Source organism: Melanotaenia boesemani, chromosome 20 (assembly GCF_017639745.1).
Source record: "Melanotaenia boesemani isolate fMelBoe1 chromosome 20, fMelBoe1.pri, whole genome shotgun sequence".
Classification (NCBI taxonomy): domain Eukaryota; kingdom Metazoa; phylum Chordata; class Actinopteri; order Atheriniformes; family Melanotaeniidae; genus Melanotaenia; species Melanotaenia boesemani.
In genome coordinates, this window is record NC_055701.1 from 17,841,625 (window position 1) to 17,862,862 (window position 21,238).

The 21,238-nt window shown below is 40.5% G+C and overlaps 3 protein-coding genes across 8 annotated transcripts in view; 1 reads left to right on the top strand and 2 right to left on the bottom strand.

Annotated features, from left to right (window-relative positions):
- Positions 1 to 311: 311 nt before the first annotated feature.
- znf593 (zinc finger protein 593) lies at positions 312 to 1,543 on the top strand. 3 transcript variants are annotated; one of them, XM_041971407.1, is made up of 4 exons: positions 312 to 439; positions 601 to 808; positions 1,002 to 1,064; positions 1,164 to 1,543. In XM_041971407.1, exons 2-4 carry the CDS (start codon positions 609 to 611, stop codon positions 1,288 to 1,290), a joined length of 390 nt encoding a protein of 129 aa, XP_041827341.1. In that variant the 5' UTR covers positions 312 to 439; positions 601 to 608; the 3' UTR covers positions 1,291 to 1,543. The 3 variants fall into 3 exon arrangements, with proteins under 3 accessions (XP_041827341.1, XP_041827342.1, XP_041827343.1); XM_041971408.1 differs by having other exon boundaries at positions 318 to 439; positions 580 to 808; XM_041971409.1 differs by having other exon boundaries at positions 328 to 345.
- A 501-nt stretch (positions 1,544 to 2,044) lies between these two features.
- On the bottom strand, positions 2,045 to 11,280 carry senp2 (SUMO specific peptidase 2). Its single transcript, XM_041971406.1, has 17 exons — positions 10,953 to 11,280; positions 10,544 to 10,605; positions 10,348 to 10,460; positions 9,995 to 10,061; positions 9,831 to 9,912; positions 9,539 to 9,713; positions 8,095 to 8,201; positions 5,415 to 5,494; positions 5,130 to 5,178; positions 4,980 to 5,052; positions 4,738 to 4,890; positions 4,519 to 4,650; positions 3,304 to 3,528; positions 3,095 to 3,174; positions 2,912 to 2,996; positions 2,735 to 2,830; positions 2,045 to 2,556 (listed from the first exon to the last, which is right to left on the bottom strand). The coding sequence occupies exons 1-17, from the start codon at positions 11,129 to 11,131 to the stop codon at positions 2,494 to 2,496; spliced, it is 1,821 nt and encodes a 606-aa protein (XP_041827340.1). The 5' UTR covers positions 11,132 to 11,280; the 3' UTR covers positions 2,045 to 2,493.
- Positions 11,281 to 14,338: 3,058 nt separating this feature from the next.
- pcnt (pericentrin) overlaps positions 14,339 to 21,238 on the bottom strand; it is a 36,454-nt gene continuing 29,554 nt past the window's right edge. For all 4 annotated transcript variants that reach the window (XM_041971553.1, XM_041971552.1, XM_041971550.1 and 1 more), the window contains 10 exons: positions 20,972 to 21,123; positions 20,043 to 20,172; positions 19,081 to 19,872; positions 18,786 to 18,974; positions 18,427 to 18,642; positions 18,064 to 18,290; positions 17,852 to 17,922; positions 17,611 to 17,755; positions 17,389 to 17,516; positions 14,339 to 14,807 (listed from right to left, as the gene is read on the bottom strand). In XM_041971553.1, the coding sequence (XP_041827487.1) occupies positions 14,776 to 14,807; positions 17,389 to 17,516; positions 17,611 to 17,755; positions 17,852 to 17,922; positions 18,064 to 18,290; positions 18,427 to 18,642; positions 18,786 to 18,974; positions 19,081 to 19,872; positions 20,043 to 20,172; positions 20,972 to 21,123 (2,082 nt within the window). In that variant the 3' untranslated portion in view covers positions 14,339 to 14,775. The remainder of the gene's footprint in view (positions 14,808 to 17,388; positions 17,517 to 17,610; positions 17,756 to 17,851; positions 17,923 to 18,063; positions 18,291 to 18,426; positions 18,643 to 18,785; positions 18,975 to 19,080; positions 19,873 to 20,042; positions 20,173 to 20,971; positions 21,124 to 21,238) is intronic.

Genomic DNA, 21,238 nt, shown 5'->3' on the forward strand with positions numbered 1-21,238 from the left:
AGAAAACAAAAAATAGACATTAGAAAACAAACTTCTATACTCTTTATTTTTACCAAACACGCTTAAGAGAAAATAGTGATCTTTTTCACAAATGTGCCTAGATATCTTTATCTAGAATTTAGTGTAGTGGAGAAACAGTCAGACAAAGCTGGCAAACATGCTATTTCTGTGTGAACGTTTGCTGGTTAGTGTTACCAATGTTATTATCTATTAGCTAGTACTGCATTTTATTCAACCTTTTAGCTTTTTAATGGCATTTGGCGCCACCTGGAGGTAAATAAGAGTACTTCATCGTTCTCTTGACCCGGAAAGACATTTGACTTCCCTTTACAGCACATGTTGAAGGTAAGCAAAGTCTGAAAATCGGTCAGCGAGAGGTTTTAAAGTCGAATCTGCTTTATTATTAACTGAAATCGGTGGACACCGGTTTGTTTATTCGGTAAGGCAAACTTTATTTAATTGTCTCGTAGTATACGTTAATAGTTTGTATTCCATTGTTAATCAATGTAATCTGCAGCTCTGGTGATCCTATGACAAGCAGATGTAAATGTTTTTATTATGCTCCTTTGCCAACAACAGTGTCATATATCTGTTCTGCAGTATCCACTATGGGGAAGTCCAAACAAATAGGAAACCACAATAGTGACAAGAAGAAAAATATCTCAAAGACATGGAAGACAAAGCGCAGGACCAAAGACTTGGACCAGATCCACTCAGACATGAAGCCAGAGACAGCAGCCAAACTCCTGCATCAGGAGGTGGACTACGACGTGACTGGATGTGCGCAACACTACTGCTTACACTGCGCGTAGGTGATTCCTATATTTAACACTGTTCTACAAATATAACATTAATGCTACTTGTCATCTGAAATGAGCGTTTGTCTTGAAATCACAAGCAGCGTTTAGATTTTATAGGGGCTGTTGTGATGCCCACTGTTAAATTTTTTTAATGGTCTTAACATCCTGTGTTTCATTTTATTTATTTATTTTGTCTTGCAGGAGATATTTTGTGGACATGAGATCCTTGAAAGAGCACTTCAAAACTAAAGTGCACAAGAAACGGTAAGAAACTGTCTTGGTTATTGTATATCTTGTGTAGAAACGTTAGATTCCAGTCTTTATCCAGAGTCTTACAGCTTACCTCTTTTTCCCCTAATCCAGGTTAAAACAGCTCAGGGAAGAGCCCTACACCCAGGCAGAGGCAGAGAGAGCAGCAGGTATGGGCTCCTACATCCCTCCAAAAACTGTTGAAGTGAAGACACAGCCTCTGGAAGAGGACATGGATTGAGAACCGCCCCCTTTAAGACATGGACTGGAGCACAAGCATTAACAATACAGATTATGCTTGTTATTGTCATGATTTTTGATGCATCTTTAAATGCTTTCTTTGAGACAAACATTTGTTTTTCCAACCAGCTGTGAGTGTCATCACCCTGGATCAGGAAGATTACATATAATTTGATCCACCCATATAAATAACAACTGTGTGAAATAATAATAAAGTGCTTGAATTGGCTTCATATTAGAGGCTAAAATATAAATGACTGTTTTACTTGAAGATCACTGGCTGCCATGTCTGACTGCTTTTAACTGTCCACCACTTGATGAAAGGTATTTCACTTTATGCTTCAAAGCTGCATGCAAAATTAAGAATGTATACAAGGAAATAAAGAAAAGACTCACTTGAGAAAAGATTTGCTTTTAGCCATCGTAACACGTCCACTATATAAAAAACTGCAGTTATTAGCACTTAGAGTAAAATATCTTTATGTGCATTTAGCACACAGAATATTAGTGTCACTTATATTAAATGCTGGATTCAATTAGCATGTAAAAAATGTTACTCTAGAAATACTTCAGAAAAGTTTGTTACCATGACATCTGGAGTTATCAATTTTTTTTTAACAAAGTTGTGTAGATAAATGGTTCTGTTCCATGAAACTGATTCCTCCTTGATTCTACTAACAAGAAAATCTACTTGTCACTTTCAGATAAAGGAAAAATAAACAGCATTTCAATCTGCATGAATCAGAATTCAATGGAGACACTGATTTGAGATCAAATGTTTTTTTTTTATTTTTATTTTTTGTACACATTTATTTCAAACATTTGTTTGCTTCATTGTCGTTAGAATAAAGGTCGGTCAGCTCACTGCTGGGAGGACGGAGCAACACAATCAGACCTCTGATCAGGCGCTTTTTACAGATAATTAAAATACACTTTTTGGCTCTCCCCATAAGTACAAACACACACATACATGCCCATGCACACAGTAAAGTCCAATAATGTCTCCAATTACAACTCAGAGATTACACATTGTTAATATGTCCCCTACAACAAGGACACAACTAATATTTAAAGGCGTTTAATTTCTCTAGCTCTGGGTTAAATTCCAGTCAGTAAAGTCCACGTCTTTGGCCCATTAATTAATGTGAGATGCACATGTAGTCAGTGTTGCTCCCACTAAAAACATCCTTGTTACAGCAATCTTCTATAGCAGTTTCTGATTGAGGATTTCCCACATCATTAACTTTCTGAAGAATGGCATGTGGCACTGAAAAATAACAGCAGATGCTATTTTAAATCAATGGTACACCTTCCTGCAAATTATTTTCCACTATTTCAGTGAACAAATGATGCTGCGTGGCAAAATATGTTGCAGTGTGTCAAAAATGGTGTTTTGTTTACAAAAAAACTTCCACAATGTCATTTTACGTAGATATATTATGTACCTGTTTAAAGGTTAGAGGCCTTCCTTTTGCAATATAGTCGGCATATTTACAGGCAAAAACACCGCAGTCGCTCCCATTTTTCTGCTGAGGAATTTCCTGTTTACATAACAAAATGTTAATAAACTTAAAGTGAAAAAAAAAAAGATATTAAAAGTGTTTTTTAATAGTTCAACTTACTCCAGCCTTTAAGCTTCCAACAGTCCATTTACCACTGTCAAGTTCTTTGCCTTTCTTTGTTCTGTGCTCCTCTTTAAGGTAAAGTCTAGGAAATTAGCACAATGAGATGATTTATGATACAATTCAAAAGAATAAACATTGAAGATGTCCAAACTGGAGCATAAGAGAAAAATGCGTACTCACAGTAATAGACTACAGACGTCGTCGTGTCTCTGGCCCATTGAGTCGTATGATTTTACTGTCTTTGACTTCAAATCTATCACCTGACAAGAAAGGAGCAAAAGTGATGAAAGCGTGCAAGACCAATCGGCTCCCTACATGTGCCCCACCCTCCCCTTTGTTTTTGTTTTAAGCTCTTGGTTGACTTTTTAAGCATTATGAGCCTGACTTACAGCAAGTGCCCAGTGGACGCCGAGATGCAGAGGGACCAGAATGAGGTCAAAGAGGAAGAGGTCGACAGCCTTGGTCCAGCGCTTCACAGTAGCATGTCCTCCAGCTTGCCCGCCTCCTCCACCCCGCAGCTTTGGGAAAAAGAAGGTGCTGAAGGAGTAGATTTTTAATTGTCCTCCATCTCCAGAGAACCGTTCCATGATTAGGGAAAGGTAGAAGTTCATGACCTTTGCGAGAGACATAGGAACATTTCAAAACATCCATACAGTCATAAAATCTTACTGATTTATTGCAAAGTCAGTAGAAATTACTATTAAATTGGTCGCAGACTAAATAGTAAATAAACAGCAAAGTGAGAACAATCAAATAGGACTGTTTAGATCTCTACAAACCATGTTTTGCAATACTAATTATGGAAAACATGGCATGCAAAAAACAGTTTCCACAGTGACATTCTTCAGCAGTCCTACAGGGACAACAAACTCCCTGTAATTTGTGAATCAACTTTAAAACTGCCAACTCCTGCTTATACAGTCAGAGATATCCAGCAGATTCATACAAGTGTTTTAAAGAGTAAAAATCTGCCTAATATTTAATCAGAAAACAAACAATATACAACAGCATAATCTTAAGGCTGATACACACACACACGAGGATTTTTTTTTTATCTGTTAGAGAGCCCACAAATGAAAATAAAAAAAAAATCAGGCATTCTCGGTGTGCTCCGATAATCTCTGCACAGCACAACACACATCTGTGATCTAACAAAAACGAAAAAACGAATAAACATGGCAACAACTGGAAGAACAAAGAAGAACAATGGCAACAACACAAAAACACAACACCCAGCATGGCAGAGGACATGCATGATGAAGTAATGATGGTGGTCTTGGGACTATTTCTAACAGAAAAAGCCAGAACTGAAAAAATAACAGCGTGAACATGGACTTTAAATTCTTCCTTGCTCCCCAGTCAGCTTGCTCTCTGATTGGCTACATTTTGTTCCACATCACAATCCACACAGTCACAACTCAGGAGTCATCGGCTTTCCACACACACGTGAAGATTTTTGGTCGTAAATATTGAACATGTTCAATATTCCCGATTGTTGGCCACAACCCGTTTTGGAGCCGATTGTCGAGACGAATTAGCTCTTAACACACCTCAGACCTCTTATAAGGAAAATTTTATAAAACTTAAGATAATCAGGCATTTACCTCATCATTGAGCCAGCCGCCTTCCTGTAGAGTAGCCAGGTCTCGTTGTGTGATACGAAGTTTGAAAGCAGCACTTAAAACAAGGTTAGGATCGCTCTGTGCAAGAGCTCCACTCACCTCTGCTGCCATTTCCTTCAAACAGACAAGAAATGCGTGAAGTTACCTAAATTGTTCCTGCGCTTTCTCCAAAACAAAAAAAGCTACATTACTGATTCTCACCTTGGTCAGCCTGGGTATGTCCTCATCACTGAGCCTTGGATGTGTATATGCAGCTTGTGTGTAAGAAACGTTGCCAGCAAGAGTATCTCTATCTACTAGACTGAGACGAGTAGCTACTTCTGTAGAAAGATCCAACTCTCCTGCTTGTTTATGCTGCAACACAGGTCAACATTACTGACAGGATACACACATATTACCACTTAAGATTTGACATATCAGAAGGAACAGAAAGAAATCCCTACCTTTGTACATCTAACAGGCTGTGTGTCGCCTGAAGCGCCACTGAATGATTTACTAAAGGTCAAGCCACTCCACCTGGTTATGAATTAAGAAGTTACTAAAATAATCATAATTATCAATAGCACATGTGCATAAAATGATACTATACCAACCTGTCTACAGTTGCAGATGCACTTCTGTATGTAAACACACTTGGTGAAGCTGTGAAGAAGAGAAGATTGTCATTCGATACCTACTAAAAATAACTGCCCAAGCAAGTTGTGTCTACTGTGGAAATGAGAACGAACAGGAAGTGAATGTGACAATTTTGACATCTGAGATATCTGAAGAGAATAATTATAAAAAATATAATAATAATAATAATAATAATAATAATCATCTAAACAAAAATTGAGAGTTCATCAGTTCTTTTGAAAACAGCTCTTCAAGCATCCTACCTGTGCATCCCAGCTTCCTGGACACGGATTCAAAGGTTTTTCCTGTAGCAGCAGTTTTGTGAACCTGTGACAGCAATTCACTGGAAGAAAAAGAGAAAAAATTACCCAAAACTAATCAGCTTTTATCCAAAGGTATGACAATAAATTTACCTTGTTAAAATTCTTTCAGATTCTACATGAATAAAATGCTAATACTTGTTAATGATGCAAGAGAAGAACTCTGTTCCACTAAAGGCAGAAGTTGAGGCAGATTTACAAAAACAGAATTTTCTACCATTGTCCCAAGCTGGTAAGGTTCAGATTATTAAAATTAATGAGCTACCTAGATATTTGTATATTTTCCAATGTCTACCCATGTTTCTTTTCAAATCCTTTTTACAATTTTAGGACAAGGACAGACACATACCAGCTGGTGACTCGGGACTTCCCAGCCTATTGGGCTACTACTAAGTGGCCAATGTACACAAAATAATTTCATGGTTTGACTCCCTAGTTGGTGCACGATTGACTCAGCCTTGTGTTCAGTATCACTGCTGGCACCTTCATGTAGCACCTTGCCTTTTGACAGCTTACACTTGCAACATAGTTGTCTTTACAACACTCAAATCTGGGCCCAAACAAGGTGGCACTTTGGCTGACCACCGTTCTAGCAACTTCCATCTGTAATAGCCACCCATTCATGCCAGCAAAAATTACAATGCCTGAAAATAAAGTGTTGTCTAGACTCTGAGATTTGTACATCAATGGCTTACGATGAATGTAAGAGATGCTCACAGCCGTTGCGTAACCTTACCCACATGTTTTGGCTGTCATTCTTCAGTGAAATCTTAGATACAATGGGCATAATTCCTTTTGCTGTGGAAATCCCCTCAACCATCATTAATCAAAGCCTTGTTACATGACTCCACATCTTTTGGAACTGGAGAAAACTTAATTTGCGCTTAGAGGTTCATCTGACAGGTTTTATATGGACCATTCTCATGTTTCTTCACTGATCACATGACTTGCACGTCAGGGACGCTAGTGGTTGGCAAAAACATAAAAGCAGGCGTACTGCTATGGGGCTCAGGTCTACAAGCTAACTTTTTGGCGCAAAAAAAAATAATGAATGAGACATCATTATTGTGCCTTTTGATGTTCCAATCAACATCCCAAGGATGAGATTTTAGTTTACAGACTGCCTGCTGACCCTGAACGACGGGCCTTTGTCCCATCTATCTCTGTGTTTGTCTGTACTCCTGAGAAATGGCAGCTAAAGGACAATCTGGAAAAGTTTGAAAGATGACAGCAAGCCAAAAAGAGAAGAGTACAAATTACAATAAAGTATTTTAAAAATGGTCTTGCTCATTTGTTTATTCTTGAACAGATATTCTTGTTCATTCAACAAGAAATAAAAAAAACATATGTGTAATCGGGAGGACAGTCAAATAATAAGTTTATGTGCAAGTCATTCATATGTGAAGCTGCAAATGAACAAAACATTCTCCAGTTTCTCACAGCGTAAATGCGACCACAGTGAAACTGGTTGGATATTCAACGAATTCTACCTCCACAGCGAATTACCATGGCGACGGCAGTTTTCAGTGATAATGAAAGTTGGACGCGTATTTTCCTTTTGTCGTCTCAAACCAAACAGCATTTAAATAGCAATGTTTTCTCACAGTAATTGTTAGTAACGTTAACTCCTCAATATATCACCAGGACATCCCTAATTTTTACATCGCATTAACGTTATCTGCATCTGTTTTCTTACTCAGCTTTGACATGAAGAGGAAACTCTTTGTTTGGGGCACTTTCCACAGCAGAAGGTCTGATACCCATCCTGCCACGAAATATTTATAGTCCTTTAATCTGACTTGTATGCTTTTATTTCTGCCCCTGGGACTGTTGATTGCCTAGGTAGTATGTCAATGTAAGGTGAATCAGGAAGCAATATCTCCATCAGTTGGATGTTTTGGAGTATTTTTTAAACTAGTATTTTGGAAAATAATACAGATTTTGAGTACCAACAAGTGTGGAACTAGTTTGAAAGGTGTTAAGTCCGCTATCGCCATCCCTGATGGGAAACAGTTAATAGTCACTATTTGGATAACGTGGCGGCGTAAACAAACAGTGTGACGTCAGTGAGAATGGTCCATACACTACAAACTGTTGCTTAATTATCTGCCAGCTTAGAAAGTCTTTCTATTAAGATCTACCCACAATTATGTTTGAGATTCTCTCTACACCTTCATGCTACCACATAATAATAATAATAATAATAATATAGCAGACGTTTTTATCCAAAGCAACTTGCAGTTGTTAGGCCGTAGTGTTAAGGGTTCTTGCCTTTAAAGAACCCAGCATAATGCCAGAATAACTGTGAAATAAGCAGCTGCTACCTTTTATTTAGCCAACAACTCAGTTTCTAACACCAGCTCTCCAATTTCATTCAGGTACACATTTATATAACTTTTGGTTGTACACTTATAGAAAAGTAGATGAATCTGTGTATTTATAAGCAAAAATGTGTACAATACATATGTCGTTGTATTCACCACCAACTGGTCAGTGGGTTTGGGAAGGGTGTTCATTTAATATGTTGAAAAACAAAGCAGATTGTACTTGCTGTTTACACTGACTGTTTGACTTGCACTTAATTAAATAAAATGTATAAAATAAATTAAATAACTATACTCACTCTTGTGGTTTTGTTTGGTTGAAAGGTAGTGGTTGGCTTTTGCTGTATTTTTCCGTCACCATCTCCAACAGGCGCCGATAGTGCTCCTTATTCTTTTGCTTTATGGTCTAGAAGCAGAAATAAGAGATTATAGTTGAAAAAGTCAAGAGGCACATCTTGTTAAAGGTCCCATATTATGCAAAATTCACTTTTTAATGGTTTTGGAACAGTCATACTGGTCCCCCCGCATGTGTAGGAGACCCGTAAGTGTGAAACTCTTTCAGGCGCTCTCTCTCCCCCCTGCTCCACCTCTAGGGAAGTAAGCGCTGAATTGAGCGAGTTTGAAAGCCTGTACGTTAAGACGTCATAAGGGACAATAACCACTCCCCACAGAGCGATGGACCCGTCTACCGGCTCTCAAAGCCCGCCCTCTAAAAATCACCTAGCGCCCAGTGTTTATCCTTTTCGGCAACCCTCGTTAGCGGACATGGCTAAGCGACAGAAGCACTGTTCTGTTTGTGGCTGCATAAATGAACACGAAAACGTTTTTTTACTTCCATCCACTGAACCCACGAGGACTGAGTGGATTAATTTTATTTTTGGAGGAAATGTACCCGGAAAACTTCCAAAGGTTTTGCATGTCTGTGGCCAGCATTTCAAAGAGGACTGTTTCCACAACATGGGTGCATGGAAAGCAGGCTTCGCCAACCGTTTGAAGCTGAAGCCAGGTTCAATACCAACTGTCCGTGACACAGCTGGAGAGGTAAGAGCTGGCAGTTATTTTATCGTTTCGGCCTTATTAGTCTGATAGCTTGAAAATATATTAGCACTGTTGTAAATGTAGCCAAGTCACTGTTTCTACTGTTTGTATCCGGTGCCATTGTGCATCAGATTGATGAGCGTAGCTAGCTGTGTTCTCCGTGCGTCACGGTTTGGGTCGGTAATGGGGGCTTCAGGAATGGGTTCCGGTGTTCCGGCGTTTGTTTATCCTTCACTACGCTGTAATCAGCGTCTAGTAACCGCTAAGGCCTAACCTGTCAATCACCTCATGACGGGCGATGCGATGGGCGGAGCCAACAGCTGAGCTGCTCCACCAGGGTTCCGCCCACCATAAACGGCACATTTCTGAAGCTGCTAAAAAGAGGGAGGTGAAGAGAAGCCGCTGCACTCAAACTGAGGGTCGATTTGTCCATACCATGGCGGAAATATTTCATTTAGATATTAATGAATGGTCTCAGATTGGGAATAAAGTGTATAATATGGGACCTTTAAAGCTTGATAAGTGGTATAATACTGAGGATGATTCTACTTCATGCAACTACGGCATTCAAAATAAGCCAGTTATTTTAGGTCTTAGAGCTATATGCAAAAAGAGAGCATTAGAAAAATGAACTACTAATAGAAACATTTTAAATAAAGTTACAGAGTTTTAAGGGAGCTTTGGAGACCAAAAATCTATATTTACCTCCTCCACAGTAAGACTGGGCTTATAGCAGCGGTTGTATCCAAAGCCATTGCATGTTGCATCAGGATTAGTAGTTCCCACCCTGACAGTAGGCCTTGAAGGCAGCACCTGGAGCGAGCCTCTCCTTTCCCTGTCCTTTGCTCTGTCTGGGAGCCCTGCATTGAGCGCAGGACCACTGGATTAAAAAGAGGACAAGTATGTTAGCAATGGAGGGCTATAAAGTGTTACTTAGTTGTTCATTGACTAGCTGTGCCTGCAAGTATTAATCAGTTTCAAATTCCCAATTCCTTGCCTGTATTTCCTCATTAAAGGGGGTAAGGAGCTCTGAAAGGGATTCTTCCCACTCCTGTCATGTAATCCACTTATCGGTTTATCTGTGTAAAAGGAACAAAATGTATCTCAGTGTAGCCAATGTTACACTATCTTTGTTCTGTAATAGCATCTGTCCTTACTCACCCATTCTCCACTCAGAGCTGCTCAGCCATGACGTATGGAGCTCATCTATGCCCATTAGAGTTACTGGCTGGATCAACAGGAAGTATTCAAAAAATTAATTAAATAAGGCGGCAATTGAATGTAATGCTTAGATAAGCTTAATCTATTTTGTTGTCTTAAAATATATTTAAGTTCACACTTAATATTGACATGTATCAACACACTTAATATTAAAATGTCTATCAAATGCACATTTGGAAACAACAAAGCTAAGAACTTCAAATGTCCTCAGTGCAATTTTGATGTATGACATCTCAGTTTACACAGCACTTTCTCAAACGTTTGTGACTGAATGAAGTGGACAGGACACCAACCTGTGTTTCTTTATACTGCCTTGGATTCTCACACCTAGTTGTCAGAGGTTTCCGCAACCTTAGTAGTCCTGCTACTCCAGATAGAGTTTTCTTCACAAAGCTGATTACTACATCTGACAGATGAGGCACTGAAAGTCAACAACTGAACCTCATAAAATATTTTTGGAATTTAAAAAAAAAACATTTTGCCACATACCTCTCTTACGCCTTTTCACCTCTACCTGATCGCTCGTGCAAACACCATCTGAAACGTGAACACTGCAACAAGAAAATAAGTTGTGGTTACATTTGAGAATCCTGTATTCTATATGCTCACTTGCTGTCTTGGCACTTTCTATGACTAAGTTGTGTTTATTGTTGGAGCTCGGAAAAATAGTTTATGCTGCATGCATCCTACATGGGAAGGGAATTTAACAGTTTAGAAACAACTACAGCACACATGAACCATTGCGTTATCACTGATTGTTTACACATCAGCTAGGTTATAGTTAGCTGGTTCTTACAGCCATAGCGTTGGCGTCCAGTGAATAACCCCTGGCTCATGCTAATCTAACGTCAACTGAGCAACCGGTTATTTAAATTACTGAGTATCTTCTTCCACAAACCTCTCGTAGTTTCGTTTAGTTGGTCTCCCGTGGCTCTCCTGCCACCGTGCTGTCGCTTTCAAGCCAGGTCGCGTGGGTTCCTCTTCGCCAGTATTTCTTTTATCGGACCACTCGGTGGAGTTTTGCCCCTTTATGGGCTCAAACAGCGACGAGATTCCGTCAACTATCCATCCATACATCCCAGACAAATACGAGAAAAATGTAACGAGGTCTCCCGCACGGGCCAGGACGATTTCTACGCCCGTAGGTTGTCAAACAACGATCTACGACACAACGTCTACTGTATCTTTAGCTTGTCGTTAGCATCACTGTGCTGAAATGCTAAGGATGTGCGTCACTCCATATTGATGTTTTACGAGGTGCGAATGTTTTGTATGTTAATGAAAAGATGGTGGGCGGTGTTTTCAAGCACAACTGAACAGGGAACCTAGATGAATACCCGAGCACAGGCGGTGTAATTACATCTAATAAACGAGCGAACTTTTATCTGAGCGTCAGATCAGATTCTCATTGGTTGAAGCGGTCCCGTTCAGACGCGGGACGTAACTCCTAACATTAAAGACAACTTTAACCCCCAGGTATAAATAGCGGTTCGGCATCTTAACACAAACTACATAATACATCTCCCAGAAATGCCAGCAGAAACTCACTCATGCATTAATCTTCAGTAGATTGGATTACTGTAATGGTCTTTTAACAGGACTTCCTAAAAAGAGCATTGAACACCTGCAGTTCATCCAAAACGCTGCTATTAGAGTTTAAACCAGGACTATGAGAACTAAACACATCACACCAGTTATAAAATCTTTACACTGGCTTCTAGTCAGTCACAGAACAGATTTTAAACCCTTCTGCTTGCTTAGAAATCCCAAAACGGTTTAGGCCCAGAATACATATGTGACATGTTCAGAGAATATAAACCTAGCAGAGCTCTTAGATCCAAAGACTCTGGTCAACTAGTCCAGACTCAGAATAAACATGGAGAAGCAGCATTTAGCTGTCATGCTGCAAACAAGTGGAACAAACTGCCTATAGAGATTAAAATTTCACCAAATGTATCCATCCATCCATTTTCTTCCGCCTATCCGGAGTCGGGTCGCAGGGGCAGCTACCTAAGCAGGGAAACCCAGACTTCCCTCTCACCAGCTCATCCGGAGGGATCCTGAGGCGTTCCCAGGCCAGCCAAGAGATGTAGTCCGTCCAGCGTGTCCTGGGTCTTCCCCGGGGCCTCTTTCCGGTGGGATGTGCCCGGAACACCTCACCAGGGAGGCGTCCAGAAGGCATCCTAATCAGATGCCCGAGCCACCTCATCTGGCTCCTCTTGATTTGGAGGACCAGCGGCTCTACTCTGAGCCCCTCCCGGATCACCAAGCTTCTCACTTGATCTCTAAGGGAGAGCCCGTCCACCCTGCAGAGAAAACTCATTTCGGCCACTTGTATTCGCGATTTTGTTCTTTCGGTCACTACCCATAGCTCGTGGCCATAGGTGAGGGTAGGAACGTAGATCGACTGGTAAATCGAGAGCTTTGCCTTTTGGCTCAGCACCTTCTTCACCACGACAGACCGATGCAGAGTCCGCATCACTGCAGACGCTGCACCGATCCACCTGTCAATCTCCCGCTCCATCCTTCCCTCACTCGTGAACAAGACGCCGAGATACGTGAACTCGTCCACTTGGGGCAGGACCCTATTGCAGACCCGGAAAAAACACTCCAACCTTTTCCGGCTGAGGACCATGGTCTCTGACTTGGAGGTGCTGATTCTCATCCCAGCCGCTTCACACTCTGCTGCGAATCGCTCCAGTGAGAGGTGAAGATCACGGCCCGACAAAGCAAACAGAACCACATCATCTGCAAAGAGCAGAAACCCAATCCTGAGGCCACCGAACCGGATCCCCTCAACACCTTGGCTGCGCCTAGAAATTCTGTCCATAAAAGTTTTGAACAGAATTGGTGACAATGGGCAGCCTTGGCGGGGTCCAACCCGCACTTGAAACGATTCTGATTTACTGCGGACCAAGCTCTGACACCGGTCGTACAGGTACCGGACAGCTCATACAAGTGGGTCCGGCACTCCATACTCCCGGAGTACCCCCACAAGAGTCCCTGGGGGACACGGTCGAATGCCTTCTCCAAGTCCACAAAGCACATCTAGATTGGTTGGGCAAACTCCCATGCCCCCTCAAAGACCCTGAAGAGGGTTTAGAGTTGGTCCACTATTCCTCGACCGGGACGAAAACCACACTGCTCCTCCTCAATCCGAGGTTCGACTATCCGACGGACCCTCCTCTCCAGCACCCCTGAATAGACCTTACCGGGGAGGCTTCAGATATTACCAATATAATGAGTAGTTTTAATAGTATTTGTGTTATTATGTATTATAATCAAACACAATTACATAACTGCCAAAGCTTCATTAAAATACGTAGTATTAGTTCAAAGTAGATTTCTGGTTCACAAAAAAAAGAAAGAAAGAAAAATACATTTTAACACCATGCTGGTGCAGAAAGTCTGAGGAGTGTAATCCCCCTATAGTTGGAGCACACCCTCCGGTCCCTCTTTTTGAAGAGGGGGACCACCACCCCAGTCTGCCAGTCCAGGGGAACTGTCCCCGATGTCCATGCGATGCTGCAGAGGCGTGTCAGCCAAGACAGCCCTACAGCATCCAGAGCCTTAAGGAATTCTGGGTGGACCTCTTCCACCCGCGGGGCCTTGCCACCGAGGAGCTTTTTAACCACCTCAGCGACCTCAGCCCCAGAGATGGGAGAGCCAGCACCAGCTACCCCAGACTCTGCTTCCTCGGAAGACGTGTTGGTGGGATTGAGGTCTTCGAAGTATTCCCTTCACCGCCTCACAACGTCCCGAGTCGAGGTCAGTAGCCCCCCCCATCCCCACTTTACACAGTTTCGACGGAGCACTGCTTTCCCCTCCTGAGCCGCCGGATGGTGGACCAGAATCTCCTTGAAGCCGTCCGGAAGTCATTCTCCATGGCCTCTTCAAACTCCTCCCATGCCCGAGTTTTTGCCTTAGCGACCGCTGAAGCCGCGCTCTGCTTAGCCCGCCGACACCCATCAGCTGCCTCTGGAGTCCCACAGGCCAAAAAGGCCCGATAGGACGCCTTCTTCAGCTTGACACCTATGCATGAAATCTGAACAGTAACTTTTAACTTTTCTTGCTTTTAATCATTTTAATGTAACTTGTAATTTTATTGTGAACACTAAACCGGACGTGATTGTGATGGCTTAAAACTTTTTAAAACTATTTCTTTGTGCTTAACCTTGTCATCCAGTTTTACAGTATGTCCGTGTCAAAATGACACACCACAAACATGGTTGATTTATTTAAACTTCCATGGAGCAAACTAATAATAAACCAACTAGTTTACAATCACGTGTAAAATTTTTAATAACTTTATGATAAAAACAGATGATACAAAAACCACGTACAAGTCATTTTTATGAAACAATGCACTCACTAGTTATACTGAGCTTCCAGTATAAAACCAGTACACACCTAGATATCTAAAATGAACTTAAGTCTTATTTACATTCAAAACATAATGTGTGGAAAGAAAAAGAGCACTATTTAAAATTACGATAAGCATTTGTTCTTGCAGCATTTCAAGTGTGGCTTTTCAAAATACTTAACACAAATTATATTATAAAACAAAAAAAATCATTTATAGAATTATCAAAACAAAAATAAAAAACAGAATTTAAAATTCAACAAGTGTTGTAATTTCTGGCTTTTTCCTTCATGGGAATAAGGCATTTACAGTTCTGGATCAATGTGCAGACATCCCAAATCCAGTCTCAGTGGTCGGACTATTTTTGGTCGGGCTGGAAGGCAGACGAACCTATGAGAATACAAAAACAAACCAAAAAAAGGCACCATTAGCAAAGACAACAGTCAACCTTTATCCCCAGACATTAACATGACTAAGTTTTCAACCTATGGTTTATAATTTAAATGCAGAAATATTTACTTTTAATATTAAGTCTGACAATCACATACTTTCCAAAGAGCATTATCAGCCTTCATGTATGGATGATTTGTGTAAGCGCGAGTTTGCTGAATAGTAAAAGCCATTGTATAAGAGGTCAAAAGGGGGTAATACGTTTTTAGTTTTCCAGGATATGCTGCAGGTCCAAAGAAACAAAATCGTATTTTGTTCTACTCACAGCAACTAAACACTGATGTGTCTTTACGTTTATAAGAAACATTCCATATATTTGTCCCTGTATTGTATAAAAACACATTTAATAATTAAGATGTTGGAATTTCTTTTCTTATGCGTCATGTGCCATATACAATAACAATAATCATTAAACTCGTCCAATGCTGCAAAATGTAGGCACATAAGCCAATATTAACTAAACATTCAGTTAAAAAAGTGCAATAAAAATAATAAAACAGATTAACAATGTGTGTGATCAGGAAAACGAGCACAAAATGGTCTAGGGGTTGTTTGAGTGTGGCATAAAATTCAGAGTGTTTCAGATAAAGAGCCTACATGGGCTTAAAACTTTGGAACAAAAATGCATCAAGTGTAAAAACCGAAATTTTAGGGCTCATGACATAGATGATGAGAAACATGATGCACTGTCTCACTCATCAGAAAAAGGATGCTTAACCCATTAAGGCCCGACCTATGAAAAAATGGTAAGAAAAGTCAAATTCTTTTACTATGAGGTCTTTATTTGGGACTTTAAAAAAATATAACAAAAAAAAAACATTATTTGGGAGGGTTATCTTCTATTTATTACCATGTGATATATTAAAAATATTATAATGTGGTTTTCTGCTTCTGGATATCTATTAGGGGACAGAAGACAAGTATCAGATTGTGTTCAACAGGATTTTGAGATAAGGTTATACCATAAATTGAAGCAAACTGTCTCAGAAACTGTATGTAACATATATATCACGTCAGGCTCTTATGGGTTAAATTAATTAACAGTCAAAATAAACAAACTGCCACAAAAGGGGCAGTGTATTTGGTTCATCACTGTGTTGAGAATTTCTAGAATCTGATCAAATACCAATAAGCTATTTATTCAACATCAGTCACATTGACATGTATCATCCCTGACAGTAGTATCTTAACTTTTATTTAACCAGAAAAAGTCTAAGCGAGGTTAAAAGAAATATTTTTTTGCAAAATCTTGGCCAAGTACTTGACCAGACAAAGATATTTCAAAATAGTTTCAGAATACAATACTGATTAAAGTTTCCACAGTGTTAAAAAAATCTTTACAGTGATGTTAAAAAGTACAAAGTACTATCATTAAACAAGACATGAAAAAATGAATTCTTAATACAACTAGTTTCATAATGTGCAGAGAATTTGAATTAGCAAATTTAAGAGTACAAACATGCACATATATGTATTGAGACCAGAGTGCCATCACCTCCTAAATACTGAAAATACTAAATACTGAAAACAATGAAATCTGACAAGTCAGCCCGAAAAGGTGCACTTTGCTGCTGTTTTGTTTATGGTGGGGTGAGTACGTTACACTCACACTCACCTGGACCATACAGGTACAGAGGCGACAAGCAGCTCAGGTACAGCCATGTCCTATTCTCCTGCAGCCAGCGCTGCCGATAACCAATCATATGAGGGGAACATGCTGATTGTATCCTCCTTTCCTCTTTATGGGGCGGGGCTAAGTGAGTCTCTCTCACTAGGTTGACAGATAATAAAGCACACAGGTTTTGTGGAATCTGGACATGTTTTCTACCCATGTATCAGGCCACCCATGACAAAAATAAGAAAACTATCTGATGATAATTTATTTTGGACTGAACTTTTATGGAATGGAAACAGAACTGTGTTTATGAATGAATGAAAAAAACACTGAAAAGAAAATGAGGACTTAATTAGGAATGTGGAACCTGAATCAGACTACAGAATATTTGTTTGAGTCGCATTCAACCCTGACTCCACGGTGCTCCTGACATCATTAATTAACTGAAATAATTTTTTTTTTTTTTTTTTTTTTAATATATACAAACTTTATTTATGCACGTGAAGCCTGAACCCTCATTTGGGCCAATATAATGTAGTCTGATGTTTGTATAAGAGCCGGAAACAAAGTGACATTGCTTGCTTTTATTCACTCTCCAAACCCAGTAAAAGTTGTGCTTAACATTGAAGAAGGGGCTGGCTAAAGTGTTTAGATACTATCACCATAGTTATTTCTGTCTGGACCTGCTACTGCTCAGTCTACCATGGAGCCCAGTGCAACAAATGAGACAACAGGATATGACTGTGCCAAATCCATGACCAGTGAAGCTTGTATTAGCCATTGCACCCGTGTACACCAGATTTGTGAAAGCTTTCAAAAAGATTCCTCCAAGTTTTTTTTTTTTACTTTTTTTTCTTCTCCGTGAAGTTCCTCATCTTGTCTTTTCTTATAATAAATGCTGCTCACCTGGCCTGGTTCCCACCAACCGCTGCTGGACTTTCTCTAGATGATGGATATATTCAGTCAGAGATCGTTCAGGATCTTGAGACGTTCCACCTGAATGCACTGAGGCCAAAGTGGTACTGGAATATGATCTGAGAGAGAAAGATTATTAAAGACAAAGACCCACAATTTAAATAAAAATACATTTGTAATGATCACAAAAAGTCACTTGAATAAAAGCCAAACCTGTTGTGCAACCTGAAAGGTGATTTGCTGGGTGGAACGAGAGAGGACACAGTGTCTCTCTGGACGGCATTGCTTTCTCTCTTACGAGTAGTGTCAGAATTTGACCTTGATTTCTGGAGTCTTAAAACTTCAGTTTTCAGACCTTCTGGAAATGGAATGATAAAAAAAATAAATAAACATACAAACCTCACTCACTTATATATAAATAACCAATGATGTATTTAAATTGTCTCAAGTTAACCTTGAGTATGTCCATAAGCAGATGATATTTTTCTGATAGCGCTCTGCCACTTCCTGGTAAGGAACCTCATTCTGAAAACAATACACATTTATACATATACATATATATATATATTTAAAAAAGAAAGAAAACTGGGGAAAAAAAAGATAAAGATTGGAGTTCATTAAGCTTAAGGATGAGGTTGCTTACAAATAATCTAATTTATTTCTTACCTTGAGACTGCCACAACTACTTGAACCACAACCCTAAATCGACCAAGAGGTCTGAGCTGGGATGAGAGAGGGGGTGAGGGTCTTGCTCCCATCTGAGCAATTAGACACAAAGTGGCATGTTCACACTCCCGGAATCCTCCTAACAGCAGCAGCAGGTAACGCTTTTGGAACACCAGAGCTTTCCTGAAGCTCTCAGCGCGCAGATAGCGTTCATAATAAACTTGTAGCTGCAAAACAATAAAAAAATATGCTTTTAATCTCTGTATCATATCACTGCAATTAAAATGACCAACTGTAAATTCCAGTCACAGTGAAGTAATTATATGTGTGTGTGAAAGTTTATGCATGTGTCCCCTTGCTCACCCTGCTGTTGTTGGTCACATTATTGACGGGTCTGTTTTCTGTTTCTGTGGTGACCTTGGCGAGCTTGTTCTCTGTGCACCGCAGCTGTCTCTCCAGGCAGGTGAGTTTATGTTTGTAGGTGGCTCTCTCCTGACTCAGTGATGCCACACGCTCTGTTAACGTCGTGTTCTCTTTCAGCAAAGTCTCCAATTGGTTGGATAACGATGTAGATGGCATCTATAGTGAAAACATGTGTTATATGATTAGTATTGATCAAAACAGAGGAAACAAACAAGTTTCTCAATCTCTTGGGGGAAAAAAGCCACAACTTTGGCCAGTAAGCACCTGAATACCTGCTGGTGCTGTTGTGACGTACTTACCTGGGCCCCATCAGAGTGGGAGTTAATGTGGGAATTCTGTGCAAGTGCAGCTTTGTGTTGCTGTCCTGAGGTTTGTCCAAGCAGCCTCTGAGCAGCCATCTCTTCCTTATCTCTCTCTAGCTCTGCCAGAGTGCGCTGCAGGTCCTGCATGCACTGCTGGTCCTGCTTTCTCAGCGACTCCAACTCCAGCTAAAGTAAAAAAAACATTTATATGCATGTGAGCATCTATCATAAAAGTGTCATTTGTAAAAACAGAGAGTATACACAAGAGGGCCCTAGACTAATGATGACTTACCAGTTTGTTATTGGTCCTCTCCTGTCGTCTTTCTTTTTCCATCTGCTCCTGCCTTCCCCTTTTCCTCTCCCTCTCCCACTGCTCCTCTCTGTCCCTCTCTCTGTCCTTCAGTTGTCGTAGTTTTTCTTTCAGTTCTGCCAGTTCCATCCCTTGGCGTCTGGACCGCTCTCGCTCTGCATTTAAAGCACAGTTGATTTCCTGTTCTTGCTCCTTCAAAGTCTTCATCATAACTCTTTGCCTGGTGACGGCCTCCTGCTCCCTCTGAAGCTCCTCCCACCTCGTTCTATCCTCTTCTTCCCATTTCCTCCTGCTCTGAAGTAACTCACCCCTTAGTTTGTCGGTCAAAGCTGCCAGCTCCTCTCCCTGCCTTCGCTCCTGCTCCAGCTGGGAACGCAAATCTGAGATGAACTTCCTGTCTCTGGCTGCATCAGTCTCATGTCTGCGGCTGAGCTCATCCACCTGCCTGGACCAACGGTCTCCCTCTTCATCAAGCTTCCTGTGAGAATCTGCAAGCTTAGAGTGAGTTTCAGCCAGGCGAGACTCTGCTTCGTTCAGGAGGCGCTCAACGTGATTTTTTTCCTGCAAGTTGAGCTCTTGTTGATGGACAGAGCGTTGGCGCTCATCTTCTAGCATCTTCTGTGTCTCTTCTAGGCGCTTCTCTAGTAGCAAACTACGGGACTGTTCGATCTGAAGCTCACGTTTCAGATTGCTACAGGTCACCTTCTCCTGCTCCACCTGACCCTTTAGGGACAGGACCTCAGACCTATACTTTTCAAAGGATGTTTGCATAGCCTGGAAATGAAAACAAAGAGGGGGTTATCTTTCAGGATGAAAAATAGGATGTTTAAGCACTCCATCTTATTGGCTTGAAAGAACAACAACAGCCTTTTTTCCCCCATTTTACCCCCCTCCTCATCCAAAAAAAAACAAACAATATTGTATGCAGTTAATTCTGATCTTACTTCTTTCATTTCCTCCTCCAGTTTGCCTTTACGGAGACTAAGAGCGCTCTCCTGCTCCAGTTCTTGTTGTAGCTCCTGGACTCTGATCTGTTCCCTCCTCAGAGCTTCCTCACTCTCTTCTACAGTCAGTCTGAAGAAAGAAACAATGAATTCTAACTTGAGTTCGCACCATTCATGTTGAACTCTGCCTTGAAAACAAGGTTGTCCAAAGCAACAACAGAAATAAAGTTTAACAAGAAAAAAAGAAACAACAATTGATCGAAGTACTGCACCAGCGATTCAAGAAAGAGGAGGCTAAGACTTCTGGTACATTGCTTGAAATGCAAACAGTACTTTAGTCGATGACACCTTATAACAATGACAAAACTTTGTCACAACTTTCCAGGTTCACAAAAATGATGCTCCACACACACACACACACACACACACACTAGCATCAAGACTGATATGCGGTATGGGATTAGTGGGTGGGTAGGTAGGTGGGGGTGCTATTCTGTGCTTTACCTGTGTGAGTGTCAGAGATGATAATTGGATGTGCATCTGTTTTTAATTGGGTTGAGTTATATCCTTGGGTATGTGAAGGCTTATCTTTAATTTTGTTTTGTTGTTGATATTTAGTTATTGTGTGAAGCACTTTGTGCTGCTCTTCTGTATGAAAAGTAGTATATAAATAAAACTTTGATTGATTGGATTGTGAGATCTGATTTGAAGTGAGGGATACATTACAGAAGTAGACTTATTAGATGCTGTTAATGGGAGTGTATTATTCCAGGTAGTACTACAGATCCACAGACATTCAAAGCAAAACAAGTACAACCAGATTCCATTAACACTTTGCTTCTACAGAATGCGGGGGGGGGAAATACGATCTTTAAATGATTTCAACTCCTGTTGAAGAAGAGTGCCGTTTTAAAAAGCATGTACTATACCTGAGTGACAGTATTTTGCTCTTTTGATCTTGCAAAGTATCTTGGGCACATTTCAGCTGTTTTCTGCTCTCCTCTAGCTCTCCCCTTAGTTGAGATTCAACCTGTCCAGCCTGGAGCTGAACTCTGTGCCAGTTATCATCAGTGTAATCAGTCTAAGAGAAAGACAGAGAATGTCATCAGAGCAGTAAGTCTTATTAAAATATTGAGGTCAAATTTTTTGTCATCTTAAACCCAATAAAATAAATGTTTTACTAATGAACTAAAAAC